The 21,771-nt window shown below is 45.5% G+C and overlaps 1 protein-coding gene across 4 annotated transcripts in view; it reads right to left on the bottom strand.

Moving 5' to 3' along the window:
• Positions 1 to 21,771, bottom strand: part of Fry (FRY microtubule binding protein) — a 403,165-nt gene that overhangs the window by 208,910 nt on the left and 172,484 nt on the right. For all 4 annotated transcript variants that reach the window (XM_052754591.1, XM_052754592.1, XM_052754590.1 and 1 more), the window contains one exon: positions 4,678 to 4,877. In XM_052754591.1, coding sequence (XP_052610551.1) covers positions 4,678 to 4,797 — 120 coding nt within the window. In that variant the 5' untranslated portion in view covers positions 4,798 to 4,877. The remainder of the gene's footprint in view (positions 1 to 4,677; positions 4,878 to 21,771) is intronic.

Below are 21,771 nucleotides of genomic sequence, written 5' to 3'. Positions count from 1 at the left end.
TGCACAAGTATCCCAGGTGCTCCACACGTATCACTGGGCCCCATCAGTCACCCTGGGAATTAGGCACTGACACTCATCCTGCAAATGGGGAAAAGAGGCTGACATTTGCCCAGGACCACACACCCGAAGAGGCAGAATCGAGACTCAAATCAAAATCAGTTTCCCCAAAATAACTTTATATCTTTATATCCGCTCGTATCGTTTATCACTTTGTATCCATCCAATCGATAAAGCTGAAACTGATGAGGCTCCTGGACGGAAAAGCTGAAGGGACTAGTTTTTAAACGGAGTTTGTTGAGAAAGTAATAGCCTGTGACTTCAGTGGCAGGTGCCACATAACCGGAGACCTGTATGTTGTAACAGTAGACATTCTGTGGCGGACAGCCTCTACTGATGGAGTGGAGTGGGGCAGTGACCTTACCCATGAACAAGGAGGCATCCTCAGATGCCCCAAGGCAGTAGACTAAGAATCAATGTCTTTTCTGTGTGGCTTATTGTACAACACTCGACTATAACATAAGAAGGACAGAGAAAGGCCCCCGATTATCAGTGTAGAGGTGAGCAAGATAGTCTTTGAAATACATGGGTTCCCACAAAGGTACTCCTTTTTAGCTACTCTGTTAATGTTTTAGTCACTCATTTCTTGGCATACTCATTCACTCACAAAACACTTACTGGGGATTAAGAGATGACTCAGTGGTTAAGAGCACTGGTTGTTCTTACAGAGGACCAGGGTTCAGTTCTCAGCACCCACATAGTGGCTCACAACCACCTGTAACTCCAGTTCCAGGGGAACTGATGCCCTCGTCTGGCCTCTGAAGGCACCAAACACATGCATGTGGTACACAAGCATGCCATCAGGTAAAATAGTCATACATATAAAATAAAAATAAATAAATCTTTAAAAACAAAACATTTACTACCCACTGTATGCAAAGCATTAAAAACTGGGGCTGTGGGGAGAGAGAGGAGGGCAGAGAGAAGATGTGGAAGACACAGAGACACAGGTGTTGTCTCTCTGTAGGTTCCCAGTGCTTTTTCAACTGGAGATTCCACTCCTGTGAAAATACAATTCATACTATGGTCTGATCTGTACACACCCAAACAAAAACTCCACAAAGCAACACACACTCTTAAAACTGTAATATTCTCTATCCTCCGCCACTGAGGTATTCTAATTCAATGAAGACAATACCCAGCCCAAGAGGATAGTATGGTAGTTCTAATGAGGCATGCATGTGCGTGCATGCGAAGCTGAGAATTCCAGGAGGTTCAGCATTCATAGACGCACGATGGCAGGCAAGACATGGGTTTTTACAGGTGCATGCTGGAAGTAAGGATAGGGCAGAATTGAGAGCTAGATGAATATGAAACGAGGGTTTCAAACAAGATGAATGAGACAAAGGTGTGCTCAGGGAATACTTATCAGAAAGGATCAGAGGGGAGAGATGGTAACATTCCTGTCATTCACCTGTCTGTTCACTTTGGGGGACACTACCCTGCTCTGGGCACTCATGCTCGTACACACAGAGGCTTATTCTTACTTTTATCAGCGTGGGAAGCAAACCAAGAATTCCACAGATCATAAAAGCAGAAAAAAGGACTAAGAGGACCACAGATCTCCCGTGCACTATCCAGAAACGCTGAGTGGAATATATGGATTTTTAAAATGCAGGAATGAGTTGAGAAGACACACAAAGGGCAAGGAATGAGTTGGCATCGTGACTGCCCATGGGGGGCTCTTTGTCTCATTATCCTGGCAGCCTGTCTGCTGTCTACATGAAGATACAGGAAGCTTTGGGCCTCCAGCGGTGGGATACTGGAAATACAAGACCTTGTAGAAACTGTTCTAAAACGAGGACAATCCATTATTTGCAAACTAACTAACCAGGTACAAACCCCACAAAGCCAGGCCTTTGGAAGCTGGTGTCACAGCACAGTCACTTACAGGACAGAAAACACAAGCTTAAGATGACTGAGTGCACAAAAGAGACTTGTGAATGTAAGGAAGGAACAAACTACTGTAAACCGTAGAAATCTTTAAACAGATTCTGCAAGGGAAGGAAAGAGCACTCCTGGGGATTAAAAATATAATTGCTGAAATTACAATTCTTCATAGGAGGCTTAAGTAACATATTAGACAAAGCCCAAGAGAACACAAATGAATTGAAATATAGGTCTGAGGAAATTACTCAGCATACATTCAAGATGAAATATTAGCAGTGATAGAAGAACAGTGAAAAGATACATAATAGAATGCATGAAGAAGTAAAAATATTGGCCAGGCAGTGGTGGCGCACATCTTTAATCCCAGCACATAGGAGGCAGAGGCAGTCACATCTCTGAGCTCAAAGCCAGCCTGATCTACAGAGTGAGTTCCAAGACAGCCAGGCTACACAGAGAAACCTTGACTTAGTGGTGGTGATGGGAGAGGGGGGTCAGAAAACATGTACTAGGAATGGGTAAAGAGGATAATGGATGGTCAAGATTTCCCCAGGCTTGGTGAATGAATGAGTGATATAAGTCTGAATTCAAAAAGCAGACCCTCAAACACAAAAATGCAAATCAATTCACATGCAAACACAGAGGAGTTAATGCACAGAGCTCTGAAGGCAAGGAGAAAACCATAAAAGCAAACAGAACAAAAAGTAAATAATCTACAAAGAAATAAAACAAGAGGCTTTTCAACAGGAACCACAGAGGCAACTGAGTGACACAGAGCTTCAAAGGTCTAGTCTAAAGGTCCAGAGGACAAATGAGTCCACCCAGAATTCTATACCCAGCTGAACTATCACTGATGATTGAGTGGAGACCATGATGCTGAGCTGAGCTGAGCAAGAGCGAGCTCTTCCTCTAACTTTCATGTTTTGAGATAAAAATATAAAAATGACATAGATAACCTCACTTAGCTTGCTGAGCATACAAAAAAGACAAAACAAGGATAACAGTCAACAAGAACAAAGGCAATTAAATGTCCCCATGAAGCATCAAAAAAATAGAATAAAACTATTGACTTTTTCATAAATATTAATGACTCTGACTTGAGCATCTTTTGGGTACAAACAGAAACATTGCTGAACAAGTGAAAGATGCTTATAAAGAATATTAAAGAAAAAGAAAAATTTGATTTCTGTGGGACATTCTTATTTTCCATCTTGTTTCCTCCACTTAGGATAGCTCTTTGGGTACGGAAAAGTCATATACAGAACTTTAATGTTCCTTTCTTGTCCACCATCTATGGAACTGTTACAGACACAGCAGTTCTCTCGGGAGTCATCAGAATTCTTTTCCTCCTCCCCATTGTCCTTCTGCAAGGTTCTCTTCTCTGTAAGTCTTCAGATAGACATCCATCCCCTGCCTTTCATCTACTAGTCTATATTTGAAGTAGAAGTGACACCAGATTGTTTAAGCTGGGCATGATGGTGCATGCTGTAATTCCAGCACTTGAGGAGGGATGGAGGTGTGAGTTCAAGGCAGGTTTGCTACAAATGTAGCTGGAGAACTTGTCTCAAACCAACAACAAAACCCAAAAGAATGTAAAAGGGCAAACAAACACCAAACCAAAAAAAGGTGTTAACTGCTAAATAATCTTTCTTCAGATTTACAGAACTGACCTATCTAGTGACCTTCAAATGTGTGAGAGCTTTTCTTAGTCTTCAGCTCTATGCATCAATTAACACACACGTATGTTTCTGTGAGGTTTAGCCTGAAGAGATGTGATATTCATGTTGGGAAAATAGGACATAGCCCCAGGAGGTCAAATATGTGATATTCCAACCCCAGAATAAAATAAAAACAAAATGTGTGCCCTAGAAGACCCTGCTCAGCGGGTAGCCACACTACCCATGGTGCTTTGCTTTCCCCAGCCACCAGCTGTTGGCTCTCCTGAGTTCCTCCAGATGTAGCTTTGAGGCTGCTAGCTCCTTTGTCATCTCAAGATGCTTGTTTTTGAACAAACATGAGTCCTTCTCACCAGCTCTCTCTGGGCTTAAGGGAAGCAGCTTGGGCCAGGGTCTCATAGACATATGTAGTTTTGAGAGTCTTATCTTTAACGATAAGACCTCCAAATAGAGGGTCGCAGTACCCCCAAGCAATGAATATCTGTACTTATCTATATTCATCTGTCTATTTATCTATCTGCCTATCTATCTATCTATCTATCTATCTATCTATCTATCTATCTCTGTATCTAAAATGCTCATGCTATACAGAGAGCAGGCTGAATAGCATAGAGGAAGAGCCAGTAAACAGCATTCCTCCGTGGCCTCTTCTTCAGTTCCTGTCTCTAGGTTCCTGTCTTTTGGTCCTGCTATGACTTCCACTGTGATGAACTGTGAGCTGTCAGATGAAATAAACCCTTGCCTTCCCAAGTTGCTTTTGGTCATAGTGTCTATCACAACAGGAAATGAAACCAAGACAATAGTGTTTGCTTATCATTTATGTACATCTCCTTGAGTACTTTGAAATCATTTCTAGGTGATTTATAACACCCACTACAGTGTACTGTATTTTTTAGGGACTTGTGACCTCTTCAGTATATGCAGTTACATTTTCCCCTTGGTTTTTTGATCTGAGCTTGGTTGGGTCAACAGACCTGGGACCCATGGATCTAGAGTACCAGTCGTGTTCGGAGCAGAGAAGAATTTAAAAAGAGGTCATTCCGTGGTCCATACTCACCAGAGGCTCTGCCATAATGATGCGAATCTTCCGCTCTGCCTGAGTGGTGAAGTTGACAAATAAACTCTTGAGGACGTACTCTCCTGGTTTGCTGTCTGGGTCCACATTGATGGGCAGCATGGTCGGCGGTCCTTTCTCCCTGTGTGTACCTGAAGCAGGTGGAACCGGCGGCTTGATGTAGCCGTTGCCAACGGGAGAAGCTGGAAAACAGGGTGGATTTTAATGGATGAAAAGAAAGTCATCAATATTCAGGCGGTGTATGTTCATAAACCATAAATGTAAGACTATGAATCACAAAAAGGTCATGTTTCAAATCATAGCCTGGCCTTAGTCTTTAGAAATGGTGTTGGAATTTAAGTGCTCTGATTATGTAATGTTTTTATTACAACCAAATACATCATCCTGTTTACCACATGGATATAGCTGATAAGTTCTTCAACATTTAAGACGTTTGGGGCTTCTTTTTGAATGTTCTAGGCAGGTGGGTCAAGGAGAATTGAAAACGTGATTTCTTCTGTCAGTTTTAACGGTGGGCTCCCTGTCCTCTAGGCTTCACAGTCAAAGAAAATCTTGGACCATTGCTTCCACAAATCTCTACGAACCAATTTTCAAAAGCTCAGCTGGCTGCTGCTCTCCAAAGAGATGCACTTCTACCAAGAAAAGGGCTCGGAAGCTCAATCCTGCAATCCTAGCACTTGGGAGGCTGAGGTGGGAGGATTTCTGTGAGTTCAAGGCTAGCCTGGGCAACATAGGTGAGTTCAAGGACAGCTTGATTTAAAAACATTTGTCTCGCTGGGCGGTGGTGGCGCACGCCTTTAATCCCAGCACTCGGGAGGCAGAGCCAGGCGGATCTCTGTGAGTTCGAGGCCAGCCTGGTCTCCAAAGCGAGTTCCAGGAAAGGCGCAAAGCTACACAGAGAAACCCTGTCTCGAAAAACCAAAAAAAAAAAAAAAAAAATTTGTCTCACCGGGCGGTGGTGGCACATGCCTTTAATCCCAGCACTCAGGAGGCAGAGGCAGGCGGATCTCTGTGAGTTCGAGGCCAGCCTGGGCTACCAAGTGAGTTCCAGGAAAGGCACAAAGCTACACAGAGAAACCCTGTCTCGAAAAACCAAAAAAACACAAAAAAACATTTGTCTCATAAAAGGGGAAGGAGCCTGCCTTTCTACAACCCTTTCTGCATACATCTGTAGAGCAATACATCTCTCAACCCTCATCCGAGAAACTTCTATTTGCTGTAGATGATGATTAACACAGAGACCCACAACAACCCACCGAGAATAAGGAACCACCGAAAGCTCAGCCCCACGCTCCTCCCCACCCCCAAGGCTCAGGGATCATCGCAGAAGAGAAGGCATCAGGAGTTTAAGAGCCAGAGACAGCGGGAGACGACAAGGAAACTGTCTTCAGGATGTAGCTGGGCAGTTGCACAGAGGATTCATGGTTGTAACAGCACGCACAAGACGTGTGCAGGGCCAGCCAGACCAAAGCCCCGCACGCACGCACGGAGAGGGGAGCTGCCGGGAAGGTAGAGGTCTGTGCTCTTTAAGAGTGTAACCACTGGAAAGTCAACCACGCTCCAGTGAAGACCATCCATCCAAGATTTGGGCAGCACAAACTGGCCTCGAAGATTTTGGGTTTGTTTTGGGGGGATACAGAGTTGGGTGGACAGGGAAAGGGGGGGCATCTGGGAAGAGTTAGAGGAGCAAATATGATCCAAACACTTGGTAAGAAACTCAGAGTCCTCAAAGAACTGATCTGAAAAGGGGAAGAGCGCCTCTGTCGACGACATCCAAGGTGAGGATTGAATTTTCCGTTCTCACCACCACCTCACCAAGCTGCAGTGCCTGTGTTGAGTTTTACAAAATGTGCAGAATCCTAGTTACACTGATCCCAAGCAGGGGCAGCCATCGGGGTTCCTGTGGGGGGGGGGGCAGTAGTCTCGATTCAGAGCATAATGGAAAAGTGTTTTATCAGATAGTTACCGAAAATTATTTTGTTTATAAATGCAAATGACCTTCCCTCTCTCTTTGAGACAGGGTTTCTCTGTATAGCCCTGGCTGTCCTGGAACTCACTCTGTAGCCCAGGCTGGCCTCGAACTCAGAGATCCGCCTGCCTCTGCCTCCGGAGTGCTGGGATTAAAGGGGTGCGCCACCACCCGGCAAACAAGGCTGCCAAACTCTTCCTCTCCCCCTATTTGTTTGTTTTGCTTTGCTTTCCTTTTTTGAAAGAGTCTCACTCTACAGTCCAGACTGATCTCAAACTCAAGCCAATCCTCCTGCCTCAACCTCTCAAATGCTGGGATTACAGCTATCTGTAATCATGACTATCTAGGAGATCTGTGAGTTTCTAAGGTGTCAACGATCCCACGAAAAACATAAGATCAAGAGAGTTAAGATAGGATACCAGGAATGAAGAGGACGGGACAGAGGAAAATATGGCCTTTAAAGGGTGCATACAGTTTCGGGTGATTGAGTACAGGCATTAAGGAAAGGAGACATGAGAAAGGAGAAATCCCAGCTCACTGAGAATGCTTATTCTACAGGCGAACATTCCAAGGCAGCTGACGGAGGTCAGCATGAATCACGCCTGCCTGGTCTCCAATGCTCTTGGCATGTGGACACCTTGTGGATGGAGGACACCGCCCAACTGCCGCTCAGAGGGACAACCTATCTGTGCTATCTGCCTACTGTATCAAGGTCACCAAGCTTCAGAACCAGAGACCTGAATGTCAACCCAAACCCTTCATTCGGAAACAAGGCTTTATTCTCTCTGATGTCCCACAGGGCTGAACACATTTCTAGAAGCCAGGAGTAACTGAGTTGATGCAAAACACAATCACAAGATCCTGGGACTAAACCCATAATGATAGGGAAGGGAAGATCAGGACACTGACCCTGGCACACCTCTGGCAAAGTCACGGACAGCTGAAACCTGGGCACCAGAATACCTGTCCCTCCATTTCCAAGCCCAAATCCCTGTCCGCAGCTGTTTATAAAAGAAGTGTCCGCCTGTACTTCCAATCTGGTGTCTTTGTAAGCATAGAGCCCACCCACATGACCAAGCCCACCACCCCGGAGTCAAGGCAGAGAGGGAATGAAGGGAAAGGCCCCTTTTGTTCTGTGTGAGTTCACACAGCTCAGCCTTGGGAGATGGAGGCATGGTAAAGGTCAGAGGTGAGGAACCTTGATCTCAATCCACTCTCATGTTTCAGAAAGTCCTCTTTAGATTACCATCATCAATTCCCAACAAGTACCGCCATTTTTCTAGAAGAAGCTTGACAGGGCGGCTTTTAGTGAAGATGCTCCCCCGTGGGTGCCTGAGTGTGGGAGAATCAGGAAATTTCCATACCTTGGTCATGAACATCGATGCCAACTCCTCCCTAGTTTAAGCCTGGTGTACAAGAGTGTAATTCCAACACTCTGAAGTGGAAGCCGGAAGAACAGAAGTTTGAGGCTAGCCTGGGCTACAGAATACCCCATTTCAAACAACAACAAACAACCAAACCAAACCAAAACACACATAATAATAACATAAAGACCACCCTTATCTAATATTACCATAGATAAAATCACTAGAGCCTCCCATTTGCTTGAATCTACATATTACTAATTTCATTTGTCCAAAAAGAAAGAAGAAAAGCGAAAAAAAAATCTGTTGGTGAGTTTTTAAGTTCACTACAATCTTCTCTTCCACCTCCTTCTCTCTCTCTGGCTTTTGAGACACCATCTCTAGCCAGGGTAGCCACAAGTTCTTCATGTAGCTGAGGATGACCTTGAACTCCTAATCTGCCTACATTACCAACATTTGCAGGATCATCGCAAACACCCCTTACAACCAGTAAGTCAACGACTGTTTTATAATGATGCTGGAAGGAAGGTAAAGGCAGCCTTGGTGTCCCCCGTGAGACCCCCCAGAAGCTGAGAGCGCAGTGGCATGGCAGGAAAGCAGCCGTGACCTCAGCACTTTTCCGTAAGTCAAGTCCACTTCTCACTAGAGACAACCACTTCTCACCCCTGCTCACTCCCTTTCAGGCAGCAAGTACGCAATGGGCACCCGGGTTCCAGGCCCTGCTCTAGATGCTGAGACACGTTGGAGAGGAAGGCCAATAGCTCTTCCTTGTTGTATCTCCTATTTTGTGGCAAAGCAGTTTCATGCACACACCTAGAGACACACAGACCCAGATGGACAGACAGACAGACACAGACACACAGTGTCAGATGACAATTTTGAAACAGAACAGGAAACTGACGTGAAGCCCCGGCCACGAGGGGCAGCCTGAGACGGCCGGCACTCAGCCGTCAGACAGGGTCGGAAGCCATGTGTGTTTGTCTGTGTGTCTAAGAGAGTCCAGACATACTTGGCCACCAGGCTCTGCTCTTCCAGTTCATCCTTTTGGCCTGCCCCATATCTGTGTGGAGATGGGGACCCTGGCAGTCTGTGAAGGACAGGAATCACATGCCCAACAAGTACATGCTTCCCCTTCCTCCATTTATGAAGCACAGGCCTCTGAAAAGACGACCAATCGCCCTGGTTTTCCCTCCAGGATGGACAGAGCACACAGCCACCTTTTCAAAGAATGGGGTGCTCTTTATAAATGCTCCCCCTCCAGAACCAATACTGAGGATCTGAAATACCTGCCCTTCCCCGGTACCCCCAACCTGATAGGTAGCAACCAACCCTCTGAAGCAGGTACACTTCTTAGAAGTGGTGGGCTAATTAACTCAACTACTTTCTAGAGACCAGTGGCCTTCTTTTTCAATTAAGGAGTCTTCAATGTGTAAGAAGTCTGTCCGTGCTTGGAGGAAAGTCAGCCTTCCGTGGGTCTCAGTACTCTGTTCACCTTCATGTGTCAAGGATAGACCCTGTTGTGTCAAGTCTGGGCATCGTTCTTTAGGACTAAGACACTTCTCAATCCCGGGTCTCTCTGTTCCCTGAGACTCACTTTGTTTACCAGCATTACAGGACATTACATAACACATAAGCAAGATGCTGCAGCTGCCGTGAGAACTTGCCGCTCTGCGGAGGGGCGCTAATAAATTGCCCACTAATGTATTTAGGAAGGTGCTTAGGAAATGGAAAGTTGAAAGGTTTTGCAGCTTCTCAATGTGGCCAGAAACTCTGGGAGTCCGAGAAAGCAAACTGTTGAGAAGAACAACCCTCGGCATGCAACAGCAAAAAGTTGTGCTTAGAGTAATTCTGAGCCCTGAGGTGGTGGTGGCGCTCGCCTTTAATCCCAGCACTCGGGAGGCAGATGCAGGCGGATCTCTGTGAGTTCAAGGCCAGCCTGGTCTACAGAGCAAGTTCCAGGACAGACAGACAGAGCTACAGAGAAACCCTGTCTTGAAAAAAAACAAAAACAAAAACAAAAAATCTGAAGATAATACTAAGAAACAGACAGCGTGGGGGACAAGAAAATCAATTCATTTGCACAGCAGGGAAAGGTTGCTTCACAAATATCAGGATATTAGGGGTGGGGGTGAGGTAGGGGGTGGGGGACGGAGCAATGGCGTAGACTAAGCACTGGCTGTCCCTGCAGAGGACCCAGGTTTGATTTCCAACACTTACAGAATTAATACATTCCTCCACTCTCTGAGTTTTCCAGCCACTTTCAAACTGTGTTCCTTCATGCTTAGGGGTCTACAAGAGACCCTTCGGGTAACAGGAATAGTTTTTCCTCCTTCTCCTCCTCCTCCTCCTCCTCCTCCTCCTCCTTTGTTCTCCTTCTGTTTTTTTGAGACAGGGTCTCTCTCTGTAGCCCTGGCTGTCTTGGATCTTGCTCTGTAGACCAGGCTGGCCTTCTTATATCACTTACCCTTTTATTTTCTTAGAGATTTAAAACACTTTTCATTTTAGCGTGGTATAATTAAATGTAGTTACATTTAATATAACTTTTGCTTTCTTTTCTTTTCAAAACAATTTAAAATTTATTTTGGTGTATGTGTGTGTGTGTGTGTGTGTGTGTGTGTGTGTGTGTGTGTGTGTGTGTGTGTGTGTACAGGTACACCTGGAGGCTGGGAGGGGGTGTTGGATCCCCTAGAACTGACGTTATAGACAGTTACGAGTCGCCATGTGGGTGCTGGGAACTGAACCCAGGTCCTCCGTAAGGGCAGCCAGTGCTCTTAACTTCTGAGCCTTCTCTCCAGCCCCACAGCTTCTTCATCTAGTCACAGTCTCTAGCATCGCATCTGTGATTAACAGACACCGCTCTCACCTCGTCTTTGGATATTAACCGGTGTTATCAGACCAAACCCTACAATTCCAGACGGTCTGCTGTGCGTCAGCTGTGCCAGTTGCCTGCAAAAGTTAAAGTCCAGAGTAGGGCATGATGGTGCATACTGACAGCTGCGGCACCTGGGAGACTGAGGCAAGAGGATCACAAGCCTACTGCTGCCACACACACACACACACACACACACACACACACACACACACACACACACACCTAACACACACAGAGGTGTTAAAATCTAGATTTTGATAATAACCATATACTCCCACCTGCCGACCATCAAATTTTCACATATCCCCAGCCTCCCAGGGGCAGTGTGTGGGGGAACCTCCAGACTGGCTCAATCTGGTCCAGAATCCATGTTGACACTCCAGAGGGCCTCGGGCTCATCCTATTCACAACCTATGTTTAACCCACAGACACCACAACAGAGCCAGTCACTCCCATGCCAGAGGACAAATAAGAGGTGGCCCTGGTAAAAACCCAACCCCCAGACCAGCTGGACCCTCAAAAACTTCAGTAACATCGGCTGCTTATGCTGGAGGTGGATAAAGCAGTCTGCTGATGTGGGTTCTGCTCTGGCATAAGCAGGTGTTGGGACTTCAGAAATAATAAAATACGAGCGATTTGGAGGATGAGGTTTTTTACCGACTTACATAGTCGGGCAATTTCTAGAAAGCCTCATACGTCTGCAGGCCATGGAGACCCTGGTGTGTATGAACTCTTGCTCCACAGTGCACTGAGGCTCTAGGGAGCATCCGAAATCTGACTAGTGACAAACCCCAGATGTGTGACTAGTGATGGCACCCTCCCTAGATACACGATGACACACACGTCTCCGCTTCCTTCCACCCCGTCCTCACAAACCATTTCCGTCTGTGGGTACTCCGAGAACGGAGGGAGGAAGCAGTCCAGTCGAGGAAAGTCTGCATCCAGTCACGGCCGTCCCCGTTCCTCTGCCGTCTGGCGTCTTATCTTAGAAAAATGCCCACAACACCCCAGTGACTTCTTTTTCTAACTGTCTGTCATCCGCTAAGATGCAATTACACAGACTTCCCCCCGATTTTCAAAGAAGGCACTGTCACCAGAGCCTGAAAGAATGTCTGCCAAGGCCTGCCAGCAAAGGAAGATGAGGTTACAGTGACATTTCAAGGTCCCTTCCAGCCCTAAGGAGATCAAATAGCCTGCAGGAGGCAGATAATCCTGATTTTCAACTTCCCCTTTCTCTCCAAGACAACCAACAAAAGGCTCATTCATGTGCCTTTCCTCATTTGTTCTCCTTTCTCCCACCACAGGGCCTTGTAGCCCAGGCTAGCCTCATAGCCCAGGCTAGCCTCATAGCCCAAGCTGGCCTTGAACTCCCGATTCTCCTGCCTTCACTTCACGTGCCCTGTAAGTATAAGTAACCCTATACAGGTGTGTGTGCCACGACACTTGGCTTTTACCTGCTATTCTTCAAGAGGCTGGGCAAGATTGTGCTGGAGAGGTGGCTCAGTGGTTAAGAGCACTGGCTGCTCTGCCAGAGGACCTGAGTTCGATTCCCAGCACCCACGTGGCGACTCACAACTGTCTGTAACTCCAGTTCCTGGGGATTCAATGACATGCAAACATCCCCCCACCCCCGTGTGTGTGTGTGTGTGTGTGTGTGTGTGTGTGTGTGTGTGTGTGTGTGTGTGTGTGTGTGTGTATGTGTCTGTGTGTGTGTCTGTGTGTGTGTGTGTGTGTGTGTGTGTTAAAAGGGGTCACTTTTTAAAACTTCCATCATCAAAACTTGGTAACCAACCCCCACCTTCTCTTGAACTAACATGAGTTAATGACAATCTATGCCCTATCCTCTTGACAGACGAAAGCTTTGCAAATACCCCAACCTTCCCGGGTACACCTCTGCCCCTGCTCTTTTTCCATCCACCTTTTAATAAAGACTGGAAACTCCCCATGGTGCAGACAACCACAGGCGGAAGCCTGGTATTCCTGGCTGTAACCTCAAGACTTATTTTAACATTTAAAACTTTACCAAAAACTGTACATCATGTGTGGGTGTCTGTGTTCCACGCTCCCTGTGCTGGTGCAGTCTCTGGCCTACTAGGAGGCAGACAATACAGAACAGTGAGTGTCTGGCCCAGGTCGGAGGGGGATGGGCGAGGTTCTAACACGTGTGGGTGGGGACGGCTCCTTAGGCAGAGGGGATGGCATCAGGGCACGTGCGGGATCTGCTGAGCATCTGCCTTCACCGCATCTCCATGTCCTCTTCCCACCATGCGTCCCCATACATGCCTGGGCTTTGTCCTCACCAGGTGGCTGGAGAGTCCTTAAGAACAGGGATGCCTTGTCCTTGTCATAAGCACTTAGCAATGTGCCTGGCACCGTGAGCTGAAAAACTGTGGTTCTTTTATGTTTGTTGACTTGACTTCATCCAATCTCACAACGTAGAATCTGTGTGGATGAGATCATCAGAGTGGAGGGACTGATTTAAACCCTTAGGTTGGATAACATGGAGGCTTTTCATTTTCCCTGTTAGAACTAGGTCTTGAGTGGCAAGCCAAACACTGGAAACTGTTGGCTATGCAGACTGGGAAGGAGGGTGTGGTCTTCAGTGTCAGAACAGGAATGACGTCATTACAGCAGAGAGCGGGGGCCCGCCTCTGCCCTCATCGAGACTGGGAAGCACTATAGAGAACAGCCACATGCGAAGAGTAATAGGATGTAAGCCTGAGTCTGATGCCATCATAAGGAAAACAAAGAGATGCTGCAGAATTAGGCTCATCCTATGCGTGTGCCAGTCTCTCTGAGTCAACAAATGGAGGGTCACAGGACACTCACAGTTACGTGACAACCAAATAGATGGATTTTTGTCTAAATCCTGATTCAACCCAACTAGCTGCTGAAAAACACACTTGGATGATAAGAAAACATTGAATATGGAATGTGTGTTAGGTGACAGCAAAGCATTGTGGGTAATCTTGTTGGATATAATCATAGCATTATGGGTAGCTAAGAAAACATTTCTGTTTTCTAGAATGGATACTCATTACAGGACTTCAGAGAAATGATGCTTATATTTGATTCAAAATACTTTAATAAAGAAAATCAAGGCTCTAAATAATTTAGTAGGTGACTAAATCTTGATAATTGTCAGATTGGAGTACAACAGTATATAGCATATTATGCAATTATTTCTCCTTTTATATTTGTTTAAACATTTCATAATAAGATGGTTTACAAGTAAACAAAACAAAATGAGACAGAGCAAGCAAAGGGGAAAACACAGGAGCAGGACTTAAGGTGTATACATGTAACTCCAGCATTTAACAGGCTGAGGCAGGAGGATTATAAGTTTGGTATGAGCCTGAACTACAGTCAGGTCCTAGAAAGCCTGGGCTACACAGTGAGTTCCATAGTCCCCTGAGCTACATAGCAATAACCTGTCTCAAAAAAACCAAAACCAAAATGGATAAAGAAAGTCAAAACAAAGTAAGTGTGGTGGTATACACCTTTAGTCCTAGCACTTGGGAGGCAGAGTCAGGGGGTCTCTGAGTTCAAGGCCAGCCTGGTCTACAAAGTGAGTTCTGGGACAGCCAAGGCTACACAGAGGAACCCTGTCTTGAAAACCCAAAACATAAATAAACAAATAAGATATGACTTATTTTTTCAAAAATGTCCTATATCTTATAATAGCGATAACTGAGGGACTCCATGTTAGAAACTTAGTCTGAACAAACTGCTAAATAACAAAACTGGAGTCTAGAATCCTGATTGGCTCACTAAGGGTTCAGCTCCTCTACCATGCTGCAGGACCCAAGCTTCGATGAACAGTGTGGTCTTGGAGCACACACACACAGACATGGCACACACAAACCAGGGCAGGATGTCATTCAGGGCATGCCACACTCATGTTCCAATATGGTTTCCTTACAGAAATATTTTCATCTCTGAATACTAGCAATGTGATTAACAAGTTCATTAAATAAATGACACATGGTCATTAAGGCCCTAGTACACACAAGGCACTCTGTGAAGTTCTACAGAGGTAACGAAGGTAGATTTTAAAAGACAGGCTCAAAGATGTAAAAATTTATGCACGCGAGCACATGATGCTTGCTCTAAGACCACACAGTCAGGTTGAACCACCAATATAAGAGCCCATGAATTTAGGAGATCATTCATTCACTCAACTGTTCATGTATTCAGGCCCACTCTACTCCACGTATTGCCCTGTCCACTGGGGAGCAAGCCAGGCATGGTCCTTACTCTCACATAACCCACAGCGTGCAGGGAGACAGGCACCCCACATATGAACACACAGACATATGGGTACACAAAGCCACCTGCTGGCCAGGGGGCTGTGACTGAGACAGGGGGGGACCCACATCTGTGACTGGGGGATGCCAGTGCTGAGAACCAGAAATAACTGGTAACAGCATGAGGGGGGCTTCTAGGTGAGAAGAGGGGGAGCCTGGAGGTTATAGGAATTACACAATGGGGGAAGGAGAAGTTCTGGCTTCTCCCAGCTCTCCTCTAGTTTTACGGGAGGCTGTTCTAGTCAGCCGCCTCAGTACTCCCTCATGCTAAGTCTGCATCACTCTTTCCGCAGACTCCTGACACATGACGTTTTTTTTTCCTGTCGTCCTAACTAGGCTTCAGTGCCACAGGGCCAAGGAATTTGTTTGATTCCTTTTGCAGCCCACTGTGCAGCACAGGCCGAGGCTGCATACTCAGAACGCGATGGGTATTTGGGGCGTTAAGTGCTAAGGAAGCAATAAGAAGTACAAGGTCATGAGTTATCTCCAGCTTGGACAGCCTACATTCACCTTGCAGGGCGCCCCTCAAGACCAGCAGGAGAGCTATTTCTGCAGCCACACAATGTCTTTCCATATCGAACACCAATGTTCCCGGGAGGGGAATATTGTATGCACATAATTTGCGGCATGTAATTGCAACTGAAAATACAATTCGTGGTGTATTGGGAATGCCTGACTTACTGACTCTTTAAAGCCGAGTTTGTCAGAGTGTGGGCTGTGGCCCATTACTAGATACGGAGCCACGGTGGCTTGTGAGATCACCTGGACTCTGGTGCATCAAGATAGAGACTATGAGAGAGTAGCAGGGAGCACGCAGCCTGCTTTCAGTCTCTGGCTGTGTCTGTGGCAGGCACATGTGTGTTCTGGGTCTGCGTAGAACGAGTTTCTTGCTGTGGGTGGTGGTTTAAAAGACCCCAGATACTGAGGGGACCAGAGCCATTCACAGACAGTAATCCGAGGCCTACCAGAATGGCCAAGTGGCGTTTGGAAGCATCTACTGGATACGTAAATCGAGCTTCAAGGGGCAAGAGAAGAATAATTGGCAGCACATTATGTAGACACATTTTGACAAACAAAAGGCTGCAATTCAAAGTTATGGCAGTGGCTGTGTTAATATAATATGTGCTATCACAGTATATACCTCATACAGGAACAACACATATATCATGTGCATTGCAGTCTGTATTATGTAAGCATACATATGCATACAATAACATGTATGTGCAAATGTACAGGAGAAATGCATATGTACATTACACCACGTATACAACAACAAAATCTACATTCCAGGCATCTATTGCGTGTGATGGGTTTCCAGCGCATTGGATGCCGTAGAAGCTCCACAAACCGGGCTGGGGAGACGGCTCAGTGGTTAAGAGTACTGGCTGCTCTTGCAGAGGACTAAAGTCTGGTTCCCAGCACCACATGGTAGCTTACAACTGTCTGTAACTCCAGGTCCAGGGCAAGGGATCCATTGCCATCATTATGGGCTACTTAGTGTTTCATTTTTATCAACATTGAAGTATTTAAGAAATTTGGTTCATATGACCTTCTTTCTCTCTGGGCACTGAACACACATGTGGTACATACCTACACACATGGACAAAACATTCATATACATAAAATAAAAATAAATAAATCTTTTAAACTATTTTAGGCTCTATTAATTTTTTTAATGTACAATGACTGTCAGATTCACTTAACACTAGACGTTTGTAGTCTAAGTCAGAGCTAAATCTACCAAGTCTCTGAAGTGGACTTGTTGATGGAGAGCCTTTTTAAAAGTTGATTTTGTATATCATGAACAAGAAAGACAGCTGAGCTGGGCCTGGTGTGACACACACCTGTGAGAGCAACAATCCAAGGCTGAGGCAGGAGGCTGGAGAGTCTGAGGCCAAGATGGGCCTACATAGTGAGATTCCGCCCTAAACCAGAACGAAGTGTCGAGTGTGGTAGGTCACGCTTACAATCTTAGAACTGGGGACATGGAGGCAGGATTATTATGAGTTTGGGGTCAGTCCAGGCTACACAGTGAGTACCAGGCTAGCATGGGCCAATGTGTGAAGTGTTTATCTCAAAAAAAGAGAACTAAAACCAAAACAAAACAAAAAACAAGAAAGAAGAGAAAGGAAGGAAGAAAGAAAGAGAGAGAGAGAAAGACAGACAGACAAGAAAGATAGACAAGCCAGGCAAGGATGACCAAAGAAGAGAGGGAGAGTGTGGGGAAAGACCGCACAGCCACACAAGAGGGTCCACCACTCTCTCCACTAACCAGAAACCACAGAGCAGAAACCACAAGCATTTCACACGAGCCTTGTCATGACGCAGTCTTCTAGTGTTTTTGTGAAATACCCGAAACAGTAAGGTTTATCGCTTAATGTATGTGCTTATCACATAAAATTTTCAGAGGAAAAACTCCCCTAACCCATACTCTGTAGACCACAAGATGAAGAGGCCAAATAATGACTAGGGGCAATTTTATCCCTAGAAATGGCAAGCTGTCATATCCAGGTATCTAACAGTGCATTATAGACAGCATTGTGGAATAATTAACAAGTCATTCAGTCTCCCGATCTTAGCAAATAATCCTTAATAAACAAACCGTTCCGCCTCTATTAGAGCAATGTGCTAAGATTTCTCATTTACAAATTAGTGTTTCCTGCTATCATGAGAGAGTTAGACCATATCTGGGGTGCATGTAACTAACTCTATCATGGGACTTTTGTCTCAGTAATCTGGAGCTGTTACGTGATATTTAAAATTTCAGTCTAGGGAGCCTAGAAGATGGCTCATCATATAAAAGTGCCTGATGACCTGAGTTTAATCCCCAGGACCCACATGGTAGCAGAAAGAATTATCCCAAATAAGATCCTGTGACTTCTACACCCTGAAAAGCTGATGTGTGTGTGTGCATACACACAAAAAACAAAACAAAGCAATAAATGTACTTTTTCTTAAAGGCTGCTGAGGCTGGAGGGATGGCTCAGTGGTTAAAAGCACTAGCTGCTCTTTCAAGGACCCAAGTTCAGTTCCCAGCACACATGAGGCTCACAGCCACCTATCTGTAACTCCAGGCATCTGATGTTCTCTTCTGACTGCCTCTGGCACCAAGCACATACATACATGCAGGCAAAACATTCAGACACATAAAATAAAAGAAATAGATACACGTTTAAATCCAAGCTAGAGAGAGCATGTCTGATAAACAAAAGGCAATGGCGTGCAGTCCAGAACCATTTAGTGTTGACCAACACAAACCCTGATTTTAAATTCACCAACAAAAAAAGAGAAGCATTTTATGTTTTAAATGTTGGAGAAGGCTAAGTCAGAAGCACAGGAAACACACTAAATTTAGGATGCTTTCTGTATTTAGAACAAAACAAAGGGATTTATACAAATATTTAGAATATATCAAGCTTAAACCCTACTTCTACTGAAATATCAAATTCTGTAGCATCAACAATTTTCCAAATCCTTACAAGTTGTTCCTCTGGGTCAGCCATTTTCCAGCACAGACATGCAGAACCCTATAGTGAAGTCTGTAAGCACAGAAAAATCCCATCATATCCCAGCTGCTTGTCCATGGAGTCATATGAAAGCAGAACTCTGACCCCTGAGATGTTACGGTTCTAAACAGAAGGCCTAAAGGGCCATGCTCCTGTCTGAACAATCCCATTATAAGTCAGTCCCTATGCCTAGAGAAAAAGGCTCCCCTCCCCCATCCTGACATAGAGAGGAGACCCCTCCCTCTCTCCGTTTGAAAACTGCTTACCACCCCACAAGACAACCCCTTCAAACCTACCCAGACCTTTGATAAGGCTGATCACACAGGATCTTCTCCAACAAGCCGTTGTAATCTCCATGGGCCTGAAGGGGAACCCAAACAGACCAGACACCAACAACACAGTCTATGTTTCAAAGCCAAAAAGCCTCACAATGGCTTCCATGGTCCCACTGCTCATAGCTCCCACAAGGTCCATGGTGTATTTTTAGTCAGGTGAGAAAAACCGACAGTAGAAGGCAAACTAAGAGAGGTCTCCCCTCCAGGGCGGGCTGCTCATGCCAGCTGCACAGTACGACGGCGAGCTCTAACTCAGAGTGCCCGTCTGTCTATATTTAACCACCAGAACATACTATCCTGACAGATTAGCGAAGCCACTCCGGGCACTCCAGGAACATGAGCCCGACCCACGGCGTGTCACAAGAGTCCACGCAAACCAAATACACATGCCACCCCACAGAGTCCACTGGCAGAGCTTGTGCTCCCATGCTGGAGAACTCTAAGGGCAAAGATAAGACATGGTAGGTGATAAACGGTTGCTTTGGGAACCAGAGCCTCTGGGCTACGAGTACAAACAGCTTTGAACAGCTTCTCTTCGTCGTCCGGACAAAACTCAAAGTGGAGAATTCCTACCGGAAGCCAAGAGTCTGTGAGAAACCACACGCCCCAAAGGGAAAACAGAACACTGGACACCTGTTGACTGTAACTTGTAAATTTGAAAAGTGATTGGATTAGAATTTGACGATAATAATAATAAAAAGAAGCTAGTCATTGCCAATATTAAAAAGAAAATGCTGCCTCAAAAGAAACCAGGAACAGGCAAATGAGGGAAGGAGATAACTGATCCTTTTCTTTTGCTTTTGAGACAGAGTGAAACTTGCTATGTAGACCAGGCTGACCTTGAACCCACAGAAATCGGCATGCCTGAGCCTCTTGAGTGCTGGGATTAAAGGCGTGCGCCGCCGCCGCCACCTCCTGGCTGTACAAGCTGATCATTCGGTAGCATTATTCTCTCAGAAGAATTCTATGAGGTCAATGAAAATCTTCTTCCCCAACACAGACACAGCTGTGAAGAGCCGGAAACCCAAGTCATTTTCTATTCCTGACTGGGACTAATTGAATGTTTTTCTTCAGTAATGGAGGCTGGAATGACAAAGCGGCATGGGAGGAGAGGTGCCGGATGAACCGACACATTCCCCAGGGAGGGGAAGAATGTCCAATTACCAAAATGAACACTTACAGTCATCATGGAGAGGCCAACGGCAGCAGAGATGCCCCCTTGTCCCCCTACTTAGAGTATATTTTTACAGAGCTGGCTGTGATGGAAGCATGGTATCCGTAACACTTGAGTAAAGAATCCAAAAACAGTTCTAAGACAACAGCGTGTCTGTGTTCGGGGGTCTGAAGTTGGAGTTTCTTCTTTCTGTTTCTAACTTGAGCATCAGTAAAAATGTGTCCTTTGTAAACCTCATGCCTCTTGTGTTATTTAGTCTAGCAAGTGCCAAGATCTGTAACTCGACTCTCAGAAAACTACCTACAACAGTGGACATATGGGAAAAAAGGTGTTGTGTTTGTTTGTTAGAGGCGGGGTCTCCTGTAGCCATGGAGCCCATAGCCGCGGCACCCAGATGGCCTTGGACTCACTGTATAGCCAATGACGACCGTGAATTCCGGATTCTCCCGCATTTTCTTTTCAAGTGCTACTGTGTCCAGCTTTTTTTGTTGCTGTTTTTTGAGACAAGGTATGTAGCTGAGGTCAGCCTTGAACTCCTGATCTTCCTGCCTCCACTTTCCCGATGCTCAGATTATAGGCATGCAGCAGCAAGCTCAGATTTTTGTTTTTTGAGACTCTGCTTCCATCTCCTGAGCACTGGGGCCAGTGTGCTAAACAATTCCTGGCTTATTTTCCACTCCTTGTATAGATTCCAACCACTGAACAAAATAAACCAAAAAGAGTAGAAAAACGGGCTAATCTCTTTTCTGTGTGTGCCTGAGTGCACATATAAGCGTGAGTGGAGAGGCCAGAGGTCTACGTGGGGTGTCTTCCTTTTTGAGATAAGGCATTGCACTGAACTCAGAGCTCACTCATTAGATTGATGGTATAGCCACTGAGCACTGATTGGCTGGATGGTATAGCCACTGAGCAGTGATTGGCTAGACAGTAGAGCCATTGAGCACTGATTGGCTGGATGGTATAGCCATTGAGCACTGATTGGCCAGACAGGATAGTCATTGAACTCTGATTGGCTAGACAGGATAGCCATTGAGCTCTGACTGGCTAGGCAGGATACCCATTGAGCTCCAGGGATATGCCTGTGTCCAGGTTTTTATTTTGGTGTTGGGAATCTGAACTCGGGTCCTGCTCGCACATTACGGACTGAGCAGAATCATCTGAGCCAATAAGGAGCTACTTTTCATGGTGGAATTAAACTTAATTCGGACCATGTTAGGGTTTCCCATGTAGTATTTGAAGTCTTCATAGCAACCTTAAAAGGGAGGCGACTGCCATCCATGCGATGAAAAAGAATGACAATAAGATGGCTCAGGTCATGCAGATTGTCTCTCATGTCACTACAGTTGTTCATTTTTATTCCAGCACTTTCCTTCCTTCGCGTGAACCACAGCTGCTACACAATGGGAATCTCAGAGGTTTGGGCTCTGTATGAAGAATCAATCTCTTGTTTTAATTTTTTTTTAAAGGCAGAAATGTCACAAAAATAAAACCTATCTTCAGAAAGTGTCTCTACTTGCTTTTTGGGAATGGCCTCATTCTATAACCCAGG

This window comes from Peromyscus californicus, unplaced genomic scaffold (assembly GCF_007827085.1).
Source record: "Peromyscus californicus insignis strain IS unplaced genomic scaffold, ASM782708v3 Scaffold_2__1_contigs__length_46816999, whole genome shotgun sequence".
Classification (NCBI taxonomy): Eukaryota; Metazoa; Chordata; class Mammalia; order Rodentia; family Cricetidae; genus Peromyscus; species Peromyscus californicus.
This window is presented reverse-complemented; position numbering and strand designations above follow the sequence as displayed.